At 35.4% G+C, this 14,758-nt stretch overlaps 1 protein-coding gene across 7 annotated transcripts in view; it reads right to left on the minus strand.

The window, feature by feature from the left end:
* Positions 1 to 3,046: 3,046 nt before the first annotated feature.
* Positions 3,047 to 14,758, minus strand: part of bdl (borderless) — a 50,439-nt gene continuing 38,727 nt past the window's right edge. For 4 of the 7 annotated variants that reach the window (XM_089635245.1, XM_089635248.1, XM_089635246.1 and 1 more), the window contains exons 4-10: positions 14,196 to 14,477; positions 13,490 to 13,680; positions 11,813 to 12,031; positions 9,915 to 10,191; positions 8,370 to 8,576; positions 6,548 to 6,775; positions 3,047 to 5,384 (exon numbers count right to left, since the gene is read on the minus strand). In XM_089635245.1, coding sequence (XP_089491371.1) covers positions 5,119 to 5,384; positions 6,548 to 6,775; positions 8,370 to 8,576; positions 9,915 to 10,191; positions 11,813 to 12,031; positions 13,490 to 13,680; positions 14,196 to 14,477 — 1,670 coding nt within the window. In that variant the 3' untranslated portion in view covers positions 3,047 to 5,118. The remainder of the gene's footprint in view (positions 5,385 to 6,547; positions 6,776 to 8,369; positions 8,577 to 9,914; positions 10,192 to 11,812; positions 12,032 to 13,489; positions 13,681 to 14,195; positions 14,478 to 14,758) is intronic. The other 3 variants (XM_089635249.1, XM_089635250.1, XM_089635252.1) reach the window with 3 other exon arrangements.

Consider the following 14,758-nt stretch of genomic DNA (forward strand, 5'->3'; position numbering starts at 1 on the left):
TATTTTCATACTTACTGAGTTGTCATAATTGCTTGACAAAGAACCGTGGAAAGTGAAAATGACCTTCTAACAACATTATTACCCGGAAAATTGCCTTTTTATTTAATAAATAATAGGCGAAAGATATCTGATATAATGTAAAGATATCAAATAGCTTTTAAGTTATTCAGGAGGCCTTCGTGAGCGGAGTAATTAGTGACAGAAAATCGATTCCGTCTCTTTGCCTTCCACCTTCCTTTAATCCCCTCGGCAACTGCTAACAACTCGCAACTAACTGCTTCTATTATTATTTGTGACCTGATACCACATTACAGCCTATGTAAAAATACTTGCTGAATACGTTTGGTGGGAACCTTTTGCAACTCAGTATAATTGATATATTAATTCAAGAATAATGCAATTTAAACGTACAGGTTTTCCTTAGAATAGTATTACAAAATTTTATGAAAAAATTGCAACTTTATTCGTTAGGGGCTTGGATATAGAAATACAAGTGTCCTAGGGTAAAGTACACTAACTTCGGGAGGTGATTCCACATGATTTATAGTTGTAGTTTGGTATTCAGTTGACCGTTCGGTGGCTGAGTTGACATCGCGTTTGGGTCCCACCCAGGCGTCGTGTATTCAATTCCTCGGCTGGCTAAATGCTCCATCGCAATACAAGCAGCATTTTCCGCTTACTGTGGTGATAGTAGGAGATTTTCAAATATCGGCAGGTTATTCGTAACCCGGGAATATCTTCTTTCTTTTTTCTTCTTTTGTCTTTCTTTTTAAACAAATGAACATGAAATTCTGTGAAGAGTCCAATAATCCCTCGCATTCAAAAAAATGTTTCTAATTTTCTTTCGTTTAATAAATCAAAATCAAAATTTCCTCTGAAATCATAAGATTTGGAACTAGGTACTTACATACTTACCTGCTTAACTTAATATAAACTGTATATTTTATTAAATATTAAAAAAAAGTCAAATAAAGGATTCAATTCAATTCAATTTCGTCACAACGTCACATCTCAATGATTATATTATTAAACTTTCTCCAGGCAGGTAGGCAGGTACAATAATATTGATTATTCCTATTTGACAGCTCGTAGTAGATTCCGTTCTCATGCGAACTCTTGCGGGATAATACAATAGAATCTAAAGGTGTGCATAAACAGGACAAAATTGTGTCCTGTTTATACGCAGAATTACACGGTCATCATCTCTAACTCACAAACGAATTTACAGACAGGACTTCGCTATGCTCAGCCAATAAGAAAAAAACACTTTTTATTGGCCACTTTTCTCGAAAAATACTTCGAGGTATTTTCTTTAATTTTCTTTGACTGTGGGATTAGATAAATAGTACCATCACAGATCATAGAAAATCTGAAAATGTTTTCGGTTCATATTTATTTTAATACTTACATCGCATGTATCAGTATAAAATTATTACACAGGTGTAAATTTCAGGACGAAATTACATATTAAAATGAATTACACCTATTGGAATTACACATGTTTATAACCTGTTTTTTAAAGGGTTTAAATTTTATTATTATTTTATTTTTACTGAGTATTAAAGTGGGTGTTAATTAATAAATATTGAAAAAACATCAATATTTAGGTTAGATTTTTTTACGTTTGTATTTCGCCAATGAGTAATTCCAAAACTTACATCATAAATGAAAAAAAATTATGTTAGTTTATCTGTCACTAATAATGAATGAATTTGATTGTTGACAATATTTTCCAAAATTAGTTGTTTCTTTTATCTTATTTCTTTAAAATTTGGACTCCCGAATATCTTGAGTACGGATGAACCGGAAAATTCTTTTGTAAAAACGTGAGAAACTACACTTCATTATACCGCCATCTATGTTGACAAATAATAAATACGATGCAAATGGTGGTTTAGCGAAGATGTCAACCAAAACGAAAATGCTTTGTAATTCTTCCAACAGATCACAAGATTCCAGACCAAAAGTGTTTCCACCGGGAAAATGGGTGTAAAGTTGTAGATTGAAGAGCATTGGCCCGGTATATCAGTTGATTTAAAGATCGGCTTGGTTGGAATGTGGAGCCATGTGGAGCTCAGCGCGGCTTTGAAACATAATCCGTATATAGGTCGGAAGCCTAGATATCAGCAATATTACACGTATTGTCTATAATTTTATTGTGTTTGATTTTCTATGCTGCGTGAGAGGTATATAATATATAAGATCTAAATTATTGAGAGACCGAGAGCTTTCAAAATATCAAATTTTTTAGGTGGGCTAATTTACGAGTTAATTTTTTGATAAAGTTCCCCACTTCAATCAGCATGATTCTATACGCAAGGATACTAATTTTAAATAGTATTTGTTTTGCTGAAGTCAATGCACTATTCATTAAATTATGACAAACGTTGAAAAATTGCTCGTATAATACCTTACCAGACTATTTGTCTATTTTAGATTGATTATTAATCAATTGCATCAACATCCTCCATCGCTGGATGAATGTAACGGTCCATGCTGATAAAATTATTCAATTTACGTATATTTCGGTGATATTAGAGTGAAAATACCTAAGTAAACGTCATCTTTGACATTTGTTACTGCTATCGCATCAGTATCTAAAGAGGGAACCATAAATAAACCACTCACTAAATCGATATCTTCGGGCTTTTTGTATGAAACAAATTGGACCTAAAAAACCATAGATATGCCAATATATACTGTCTTATACACCAATAAAAAATACTATTATTCCATAGACTTTCAATGTTTTTCATTGGTGGATATCAAAGATGATGTGTGGATATAGTTAGGCAATCATATGACGTCACTATATTTTGGTTCCAATTTTGATCAGAGATATACTCCCCTGGAGGGAACTGTTCTGCGACATACCAAGCTTCAGCGGCCGATTTAGCCCACTTAAATTTGCACAAGGAATGTCGCACATAGCGAGGATACGGACTGACTGATATACCGGGCCTCTTCTTTTGACGTCAACGGTGGAGAGAAATAATTGAAACCAAATAAATGAATGCAGTTTAAGCGTTTATTTCTCTGTGTTCGTTTTGATAATTTACAATATACTATTATATTACAATTGTATGAGAAAAATGTTGGTAATAAAACAAATAAATATTTTAGATGGCATGGAAATATAATTTTTTTTAGAGAATATATTTATGAAAACAAAAGTAAATTGTGCGCTGATTCAGTGTGCTTTTTGGAAAGAATATTGTGTAGTAAATAATTGTTAATATGAGTAATAAATCATCAATTCGAATTCATATATTTGTAGAAATTCTCAATTATTGTAATAAATCAAATCATAAATAATATCCTAAATATCTTTAAAATATATAATTGTTTTGTATAATAAATAACACGCCCAAAACCGAACTGCTCATATAAAATAAAATTATTGTCATTTTGCCACACATAAATATAATATCCTATTTACGTATCTAATAAAATGAAGTAAATTTATTCAATCCAATTTTTTAACCTCCATTCAGCATACAAAACTCATTCAATTCCCAAATCATTCGAAATTTTTTCATAGAATTCTACTATTAAAATTAAGAAAAAAAGGTTGTTTAGGTACTAGATAAAATTTTTTTAATGCATGTAGAAAAGGAATATTATTTTAGAAAAAATTATATTCATACTGCTCAGCGCTTCAAACTCCCATAAATCTTGGTAATTTGACATTTGATAATGTGTTATATTTCCCTATTAGGGGTGTGTTCTGAGACTGGAGACTAGGGGAGGAGAAGGGCATGTGGAAGAGGAAGGTGGGGAAGAACCTGGATATTCAGATCTGTCATGAAATACGACTAAAGCCATTTTATTATTAGATTCTGAATGGTCGTCTTTCACCAGGGCAATGTGGAGAGTAACTTCCACTATGGAAATGCGTGGAAAAGAGACGGGTGACAGACGACGCCTCGTATGGACGGTAGATTTAATTACATATGAGTTTTCATATTGTTTTGAAAATCAATTTGGGCATTAAAAGTATTATTCTTCAATTAATCCAATAATCTCTGTAATCAGACATACTCGTTTTTTGGTGCCGGACTTGGGAATCGGTACTATCTTGAACATGATTAACAAGTCAATATAATCAAACTGGCTTTAACAGCAGCAACAGGCTTTAAAGCTATGTCCAGAAATGAAATACGAAATCGACTAGAAAAATAGCTAACAAAACAACAACTCGCAAATGTCGACAAAACACTCGTAGAAAGCTTTGTGTTTTTAAATCAACTGATAATGATAATATTTATCGTTATTAATTTTTGGGTTATTAAACCATATTGCGTGTACTCCTTCTTTAGGCTAGCTTTCGGACAGTGTTACAGTGTCCATCATCAAGGCAGATATGTAGATTGTGATGAAGTGTGTGTTTATATATCTTAGAAGAGATGCGCGCGTTAATCCACTTAATGCGTAGAATTCACACACGGATCTGTTCGGCGGACATATCCGCCCGTGTATTCCTGCGACAGACAGATTGGCTCGGTCCATCGGCCCGTCATAAGATGTTAAAAGAAATACATATTAAGCCTAGCCCGTCACCTCTATTGATATTAATATGGTTTTGTGGACTTCATTCCCACTAAAAAGTTATTTCCTTTGGACGGGCTACAACACGTCTAGTTAGGAATTAACAGCGATTAGGCAAGCATAAATGTCAACTTGAATTCGCATGCAAACCTTATTTATAATAAATTAAGTATGTAGGTATTATGTTTTGCATATTATATAAAATGTGATGTGGAAAAAAGTAATAATAAAATTTGTATCCGTAATTAACGGTGCTCGATGCTTTTCTGGTCTTACCAGGACTTCAGGAACAAATTCAAAGTAGTGGGCCGGTTTCAGTGAAGTTCTCGGCAATTGCCGATTTTTCAGGATGCCTGAGTTTGTTCTGAGATCCTTTTGTACTTTTGGAGATGCTTCATTCTGTATGGCCTACTTTAGCTGAAGAAAGAAGCGCAACACGGTGTAATAACCCAAAAATTAATCACGATAATACTCTTGTCGTGAAAATCACAAATCAAATCTGATGGTGATAATGAAATTGAATGAAATGAACATGTTGACTCCAAACCCCAAACATATTAACTTAAACTATTAACGCTCCCCAATAGGTTTGGTATTCCTATTCTCCAAGTTGCCTCCACTGTTCTTGTTGTTGGCCCCCAGCCTGTGTCTGGAGAACCAGAAAAGTGCTCCGGCGAGGATAAGCAGCACTATGCAGGCCACTCCTGCCACGGCCGCCCTGATCTTGCCGTAGGCGGGAACGTGGATGGACACCTTGGAGCTCATGGCCATATAGTCGTTGGTGGATAGCCCGTTCACCTGGAAGTGGTATTCTTCGTCTTCCTCGAGCTCTTCAACTGAAAAGAAATTTTTAAATAAAATCACACCAAATGAAACATTATTTGTTAATCGTTATTTTTTGATTTTCATTTGTTAATAAAAATGTATAAAATATTTTTCAACAATAATTTATGAACTAGGTAGAAATACTTCGCACATACGGCATTTGAATGACATGTGTGTAATTTAAGGCAGTATTGTTGTTTAAATTTTAGAACAATCGTTTTAAGATGATTAAAATAAAAAAATACAGGGTTTTCCAATAAGAGGTGTTATTTTGAATAGCCCGCTATTTCGGTAGATGTTACTTTTGAAGCTGACAAGTAATTGTAATTGACGCCATTAATAAAAATGGAACGATACACGCTTCAACAACGCATTGAAATTATTAAAATTCAATTGAGTGAATCAAATGCATATCATCTTGAGTGATGAGGCCCATTTCCACCTCGGTGGCTTCGTCAACAAGCAAAATTGTCGCATCTGGGGCTCGGAAAACCCAAGATTTATTGTTGAAAAGCCTCTCTATCCTCAACGTGTGACTATTTGGTGCAGTTTATGGTCCGGCGGAGTCATTGGACCTTACTTTTTTGAAAATGAGGCTGGAGCAACAGTTACGGTGAATGGATCGCTATCGAGAGATGATTAATGATTTTTTATGGCCAGAATTGGATGCTATTGATCTGGACAACGTTTATTTTTAACAAGACGGCGCTACGTGCCACACAAGCAACAAAACCATTGATCTTTTACGATTGAATATCAAAATAACACCTCTTATTGAAAACCCCTGTTTAAAAAAGCATGTTGATGGGCAGAAATTTATATTTAAGTGACCGATTTACGTTGGAACCCTAATTTTCATATATTATGTACAAATTAAATTTACTTCCTACATAACGTTTTTTTCACACCGTAGGAGTGGTAAATTTTTATTTTAATAACTACAATAAACTAAACTGAATAATTCTTTGATGGCCTCTACCAATATCATAATTTAAAACAAAACTTAATAAAATAGCAGATATCCGTAATAGATATTTGCTATTTATAAGTTTAAAAATGATATTATCGAGTTTGGTTTGGGTATTTTGGCCTCTAATCGAAATTAAAGTTTTGCACGTTAGAGGCCGCACAGCCGTTTCTCTTAAGTAATATAATATATATTCATTAAACTCACTAAGGTAGTAATTATTCTTGGTTTCCGCTGTGCCCATGACATCCTCATCAGTGCCTCTAAACCACCTGACGATATAAACTCTGAGCAGGTCCCGGCCGTGCAGGGGCGGCAGCCACTCCAGCAAGTACCCCTCGGTGGTCAGGCGAATGCCGAGGTCGCGGGGCGCCCCCATCGCGTTCATGGAGCCCAGGGGGTAACTAGTGGAGCCCGAATCTTCATCGTTTCGTCCTGGTGACAAATATATCATTTACTTACATGTCTTATTCTAGTAGTTCTGTGAATAGTATCTAGCCCTAGCATCTAAAAATAATGTTTCCAATTTCCTCTTATTTAAGAAACAAATTACAAAATTTCCTTTAAATCATGAAATTTGTAAGTAGGTACCTACATTAGAACCCACCTACTTAATTATAAACCTATATTATGTGTAACGTGTTTGTATTTCAAATGAGTAATTACACAATTTGTCCAAAGAAACGTCTATATCAATGATTATTCTTTTTTCAAATTTTCTTCACGCAGGTAGTTACTATGTAGAAAAAAATGCAAATAAGAAAGTTCAAATAATCACGATGATTTCACATTTGAAAAAAGAATCTTTACCGAACCATAGTCAAAGTTAGCCACCTTGTTAATGTTAGCTATCTAGTCAAAGAAAGGCTTGCTTAAATAATAACATGGAACGCACGAACAATTCACAGACAGATGAAATGCCAAGGGACTTCGCTACGCTCAGTCAACAAGGACATGGATATAGGTCGATTTATAAAATCCATCAGAATCATATAAAACGATATACAAACAGTGTGATCAACTAAATTATTCAAAATGCATTATTATGTTCCTGTATATTATCTACCTGTATAAAATATAAATAAATAATAAAATAATATGTACATTCTAACTGTAACGCAGCACCACATTTATTAATCAAATGCATTCTACAATTTACATATGGTTTTGTATTATTGGGTGGATGCAACAAGTTGATAATAGTTAGACTAGACAGTAATAACATAGATCATTGTAGAAATTTATTATATATTTGTTCAGCGCCCTTGAGGTGATTTTGCACAAAAACGACGCTATACAAATGATCCAAATATTATTATTACTAACCTTGGTAACATAAAAAAGGATGACTGAATATGGTGAATAATATGGAGGTTTTGTCAATTATTTTTGTAAAGTTTTGGATTTTTTTTTTCAAATTTTAAGAGTTGAATTAATGCATATGAGGAATGGATTTTGCACGTAGTCCCATTTTTTCTTTATTTTGTTCGTCTATTCGTAAAACAAGAATCCATGCCTAGGCCAAAATTTGGAATGAAAAAAAAAATTCGAATGATAACATCGTACTATAAAAGTGTATTTCTCGGAATAAATGATGATATACTTGTCATCCGCTGTATGCTTAACACAAAAAAATATATGAATAAAACATGGTTTCAATTTATTAGAAATAATAATAACTTAGTTCCATTTTAACTAACTCCAAGTTATATTTGAAGGTTAGGAAATACGCATAAATTATAAAAATAATCCAAACTAAACCCTCAAACCTATTTTGTGCATGTTTACTCCCCAACTTAAATAGCTGTCTACAATAGATATTTAAGTTGAACTCATCACAGGACACGGATGCTGATGATCAAATATTTTTTTGAAAAGTAGCCCGATCGCTCATTGGTGGTTCGTGAGCGGGTTACAAAGATCGGGTAGTTCATGATCGACCCATGACTAGTATGTAAACAAACCAACCCCTCATGGTATTACCTACCGTGACACAATAATCTGAAAAAGTACTCGCATGTCTCCTTACCTTTGGTCCAGACCCTGACGGACTTGCTGAACATGCCCTCGCCGAAGCGGTCAGGGCTGAACACCATGAACTCGTACTCCCGGCCGGGGCTGAGGTGGGAGATAGTCGCCTCCGTGGTGCGGCCCGAGGACACGCGCACCGTGCGCCACTCTGTCACGTCCACGGGCCGGTACCACACCTGGTACTCGAGCGTCGGACGGGGAACATCTATACAAATAAACACTCATTATCTACAGCAATAAATTCATTTAATTCAATTTATTGTTTCTAAAATATTATAAAATAGACAATTTTAGAGCGTTTTTAAATAAATTTGTAAAGCAGAATTAAAATTAATTCCCTCTGAAAAAATTGTCTAGGTATTGTTAATTTTTTTTATATCTACGTATAAACGGTACAACAATAATTTATTTTTATAAAAAAACAATATTTTTACTGTTGAACAATAATCCAAGACATTTCGCTCTGCGAAAACTTTTATTTTTAAATATGTAGAAATAATATATCTGCTTTGTCAAAATGCACAATTTTTGACATCTTTTGTCTAACAGTTAAAATGTGCATTTAAGTTCATCATAAATTATCAAACATGAGTATTCACTTGTCCCGTAAAAATAAAAGTTGTCGCAGATAGTAATTCTTGTGAAAACGCTCTATGGGATATTTGACCGTCTCCCGCCTCCAGAAGCGACATCTTTAAAAATATTTGACATTAGTAGGTACTTGGAGAATAAAGGTTCGCTATCTTTGGCTGAAAAATATATCTTTAAATTTAACACTTGGAATGCCAGGGGTAAAATGCCGATCGCTACTATTTTCACTAATAGTGGCGACACTCTTTTCGTAATAACTTACTTGTTTTTTTGCAAAATGTTTTTTTTTAAATTGAGCCGCTATACCAGATAATGTGTTTATATATTAATCGTATGTAGTTTCCCCATATTCACAGAAATGTTTTTTTCCTCCTAATATTATAAAAAAATAAATTATATTTAAAACTTAGGAAAATATTGTTAAGTTTCATTATATTTTCCATCTCTAACAAGCATTCCTCATAAATTATTTAAAAAAAAACTCACATTAGGATTTCCCGAAAATAAATAGAGTCATGTGACTTTTGAAAATCAGAATTATGAATTTAATTTGACATGCAATTTTGCCATCTTTCTCCTATAAAAGGAGAAGTCAAATTTAGGTCATTCACTCATTCACTATCCGAACGTTAAGGAGGACACACATGAATAATTAGCGCCAGAAAACAACCCCTTAAAATGGACACTACTGCTGACGAAAATGCCGTTCAAGTGGTGGCACTACTGCAATCAGGGATGCGACAGTGTGATGTTGCTCGGCAACTAAACTTTAGCCGTGTTGACTTTCGACTGTCCGATTTTCGTGAGCCGAGTATATTATAGTCTTGCTCGTGATTGCTAATCAATTATTACATTTCTGGATGCAGGATTCAAACACTTCTGATTTGATTACAAATATTTCTTATTTCATTTGGATGCGATCAAAATCCAGTGAAGTTTGTGTTCTACTCACTGGACCCGTCTGGACTGGTGGGATAAGAAAGTGATTGCCTACTCGTAGCTGGGACCCATCGCAGAGTGACGGAGCTGGCGGCGGGCGTAGCGTTCAGGTTGAAGGGTGCGCGCGGCGGAACATTCTCTATCATGAGCTCAGTCTCCGCGGTCACAGCGGCAGCCTCGTTGCTGGCCGAACACTGGTACAGGCCGCGGTCCACCTCCTCGATGTTCTCGATGGTCAGGTTGCCGCCCAGCAGCTGGTAGCGACCCTCGGGCAAGGAGCCTCCGTCCTTCTGGGGGAAAATCCCATTACACCAAGAAATAACTAACAAGACACAATACTTTAATTATGTTTTAATTATGAACGCCCTGATTTTATATACTGCATGAAACATAGACAACAAGAATTTTAAATGTTTAGTTTTACTGCATGATACAGAGACAACAAGAATTTGAAATATTTAGATAACAAAAAATTAAAAATTAAAAAAAAAAACGAGCACAATACATGAATTAGGTCCACACAGGAGGCCCTGAGGAAAATAATTTCTCTCAGGGCCTATGTCAGCTTCGGGGATGCTATGTGGAGGGTCTTTTTAAGGAAAGGAAGAAAAAGTTCTGTGAAGGAAAAAGGTATGAGGCGTGGGTAGGAATCTAGGTATCAGTGTGTCCAGGAGTGACATTGACGTTGACATGATTTTATATTAAACACGATTTACTGCATTGAACCATGAAGATTGAACCTTTCTCCCCAGGGACTGGAGTAAAAAACTAGCAACTGCGCCAAATCCCAATTGGGTAGGACCAACTTTTATTTCTTATATTAACTGCTCTAATGTCATCCAATTTCAGAGAAATGCGTATATGTCTGCTTGTGTATGCGTGATTGCCACCAAAAGTTTATAGAATATATTGTCATCAACAACCATTCTATCTGCCGAATTTCAGCTCGATTGGATGTGGAAAAGTGGGTTAATTTCCGCTTCCAAGATTTGTATTCATTCATTACCGAAAACAAAATGAAATACAAATAGTTTATGTATTTAAAACAGTAAATATATTGTAAAGTAATAATATTAGTTCTTAATACATAATTATTTTTCTTCTATTTTCTAGTGTACGTATTTTAAGAGTATTTAGTAAGAATATATAGTGTACGTGTTGAATTGGTAAGTGTAGTTTGAAGTTAATAAAATTTTCTGCACACGAGATAAAGGATTATTTGTTGATAATGATAATGATTAATAGCAGATGGATGAGTTTGTACATTTGGAAACTATGTTTACTAATGATATTGACAGAAAGCTAAATGCAGGAAACTCCGTTAATGGAGAATCGAACGCAGTTGGCAAACTAACAAAACATTGTCCATAGAAGTGAAGCTAGTAGGCCAGAATGGAGTGCTGGTACTATGAGGTATGGCATTGAGAATTAAACTGCAGGATGGATGAAAGTAGACTGAATGCTATAGAAATGAGAGGCAAAATTGTGGTAAAATCATGTATGACAGTGTGAATGCAAGGCAGATGTTAGCGTAATGAATAAGATTAAGAAAGAGACACAAAACACACAGATTGTTTGGGCAACTGGAGTGAATGAACAAAGAAATGAGTGTAAGAAGAATATATGACGTGAGTGTGAATGGTAGTAGAAGATTGGGATGCCCGATAAAGACATGACACTTGAATCGGGCCATGTCAAGAGTCAGAATAATATAAGGGAATGTATGAGAAGATGATGAATGTGAATGAAGCCAGGAGTGTGTGTCAAGACCGAGTTGTTTGGTGGTTCGTCCTCTCTGCCTACCACTGAGGCTAGGGAAATGGCGTCATGGTTAATTAGTTAGATGATTATGAATACATTAATGGCACTTGGTCCATCCACAAATATCTATAGTAAAACAAAAGACTGTACCTTAGTCCAGATGATGGTAGGTCTATGATTGCCCTCACTGTCCACTGCGTCGCAAGGCAGGCTGATGCTGTCTCCCAGTCTCCGGAGGTACAGGTTGAGCGGTGTTATGGTGAAGGTTGGCGGTCTCTGAACTATCACGCTGATGTGGGGGGAAGAGCCTTTGGACCCTAACTCGTTGTAAGGTGTACAGGCGTACTGGCCAGCGTGCGATTCGTCCACCTAGAAAGGAATATATTTAAATATATTTTGTACAGTAAACCCGCACCGGAAGTACTTAAATGATCTTTATAAGATCATTTAATTTTATAATCCTACAGGCTAATTTTTTATGTCGTGAGAAATATGATCTAAAAGGAGTTAGAAAACACCACGCTTTATATCCAAATCTAGAAAATGACCACGGAAGAATTAAAATGTGCACCTATATGAAACCAAGGGTGCCGACTGCAAGTTGAAAAAACTTATTGAATATTTATATATGAAACGAAAAAAAAATGAGGTGCCGTAACGTGTAACGTTTAAAATACATTTGTCTAATTAAAAAGGGAGTTTTGATATACCTATATTTTTTCGCTTTCAGTAATTTATTAAAACGTGAGAAATTTAATTTTTTTTACGTTTTCATTCAAAATTTTAATATGTCAAAAAATATATGTAATTTATAACCATAAAATAAGAGAACGTATTTCATCACAATAAAAAAATAGTTTTTAGTTTTCAAATTTTTGGTCTGACCGAATAAGGCTGAGGCCTGAGGAGTTAAGAAAGTCCTTAATAATAAATAAAATATTATTTTATTTCAGTAAATACAGTCAAATATTATTTTTTTAATACCTACCTTAAAATACATAGATTTGAGGATGGAAGAAGGATAGTGACATGTTTCTTTTTCAAAATTGTTAGTATTTGGAACTCGACTCTTGCGAGCTCCTGAGTCTAGTCAACATAAGAATACAAACTAAACAGATTGGTATTAACATAACTAATTCAATAAATAAAACAGGCCTAAAAAATTTTTTATGAACAATTTTTTTCTTATAATTTCAGATATTTAAATATCTTCTTGCACACGGAGAAAAAATAGTATTGCTGATTTATTAAAAATCTCTTCAGCTAATTCGTAATCCGGTTAAAAACCGGACTGCAGGCCGCTGCTTCCTAATAAGCTTTTAGTAAATGATTCATAATAATATCGAACAAGTGTTCATGCAGACAAACGCAGATGTTTTGTCTTTATGTATTATATTATTATATAATAATGACGAAATGCAAAATGTTAGGATTTTTATGAAAACGTGTTGTGACTATTCATTGATATTTTACTAATAGTTTATCAGGAAACCTATCAACTCATTCGTTAAGGGCCTGCAATCATATTTTTAACCGGATAGTGAATAATTTTAAGAGATTCAATGAATTAGCAATTTGTGTTATCGGTAAATTTTCTCCGTGTAAACCATTTGAATTTAAGTAATTATTTTATGCAATAATTGTTTATTACTAACTGAAATTCGTATGAAAATAAAAGAGTTAAGTAATAAAAAAATAATTAAAAAAAAAACACATTCAGATGAGTTGTCGCTCTCATATAATGGATTCTATTAGATTCTATTGCCATCTAGAGATATGTCCCATCCAGCATTCGGTTATAGATTCTTGATAAATATCAACTTTTACCTTGCTAAAGAAAAGGCTGCCGTTCCGCCTGTAAAAGACTCCAGGCACGTTGTATGGGTCAAAGAGGAAGCCATCTTTCTCCCAGCGAAGGTTGGACAATGGAGGGTTGGCGCGGAAGTGGCAGTCCAGCACAGCGGGCCGGCCGTACGGCAGGTGCAGCTCACGTGGGGTATAGATCACCTTCGCTTTATCTAAGGATTTTAAAAATAAGAGGTAATTTCTATTTAATTTTCATATACTGCTAACTAATTCACAGGTAGTTTCTATGAATCGTTTTCCAAAATCTAGGCAGGGTAACGATTTTATAGCCTTTAGTTTCCTACCTCCGACAAGAGCTAGATTTTGTTAAGTATAAAAACTGACTTCTTCTTTACTACCTCCTCTCCTTATTTCACTCTTTCGTCTACTAGAAACACCCTCCACGCAATATCCCCACCAATGATATAACCTGAAAAAATTCAATGGACAGCTCGATGCACCAACATATCTATTCTTCGAGGGCTGGAAAACGAAGACCAGTTGACAACGACGAACCAGATCACGAATGCGATGCGGCAACACCTCAGTTGCATCAAAACTTCTGTGTGTTCAAAGTGTCGTGTGAGGAAATGTAGCAGTCTCGTCGAGGGGATGACCTACAATGATCGTTATGTATGTATACATATCCTTTTCTGAATGAGGTTCAGATGGGTGATCACAAACTTACACTGCACGTTCAGCGAAGCCTTGGCAGTCTGTCGGTCCCCGATGGAGTTAACCACCTCACACGTGTAGTCGCCCAGGTCAGTCATGTCCGTAGGGCTGATGGTTAGAGAGCCGTCCTGGCCGACCCAGGAGCGGTGGCTCAGGTCCCCGATGGAGGAGATGGGCTCGCCGTCCTTGTACCACTTGAGGAAGGAGTCTCCGGGCTTGGTCACGCACTGAAAGAGCGCCGGTTCACCCTCCATGGTCGTCTGGTTCACAGGAGGAATTCCGATTAGGTTTCCTCCTAGAATCAAATGGATTTAATTTAAATATCTTTACAATAAACTTTGCGAATATAAGTTCAGATAATCGCAAGGAAAACAGAAGTTAAGCAGATCGCAGCGCTAATATTTACAAACTGATTGGAGCAGCTAAGTCATTGAAGAATATACCGTAAGCTAAGCATGTTGGTGGGCCAAGGTTTAAAATAGGTCCGTGCATGGACTCCAATAGCAATATTCAGCAGGCCATGTTGCGGATTCTTAGACCCTTTCAAGAAGAGCAGCTTGTAGCATGAAGCGTGTA

The sequence above is a fragment of the Hesperophylax consimilis genome, chromosome 9 (genome assembly GCF_061612785.1).
Source record: "Hesperophylax consimilis isolate HC1 chromosome 9, BYU_Hcon_1.0, whole genome shotgun sequence".
Classification (NCBI taxonomy): Eukaryota; Metazoa; Arthropoda; class Insecta; order Trichoptera; family Limnephilidae; genus Hesperophylax; species Hesperophylax consimilis.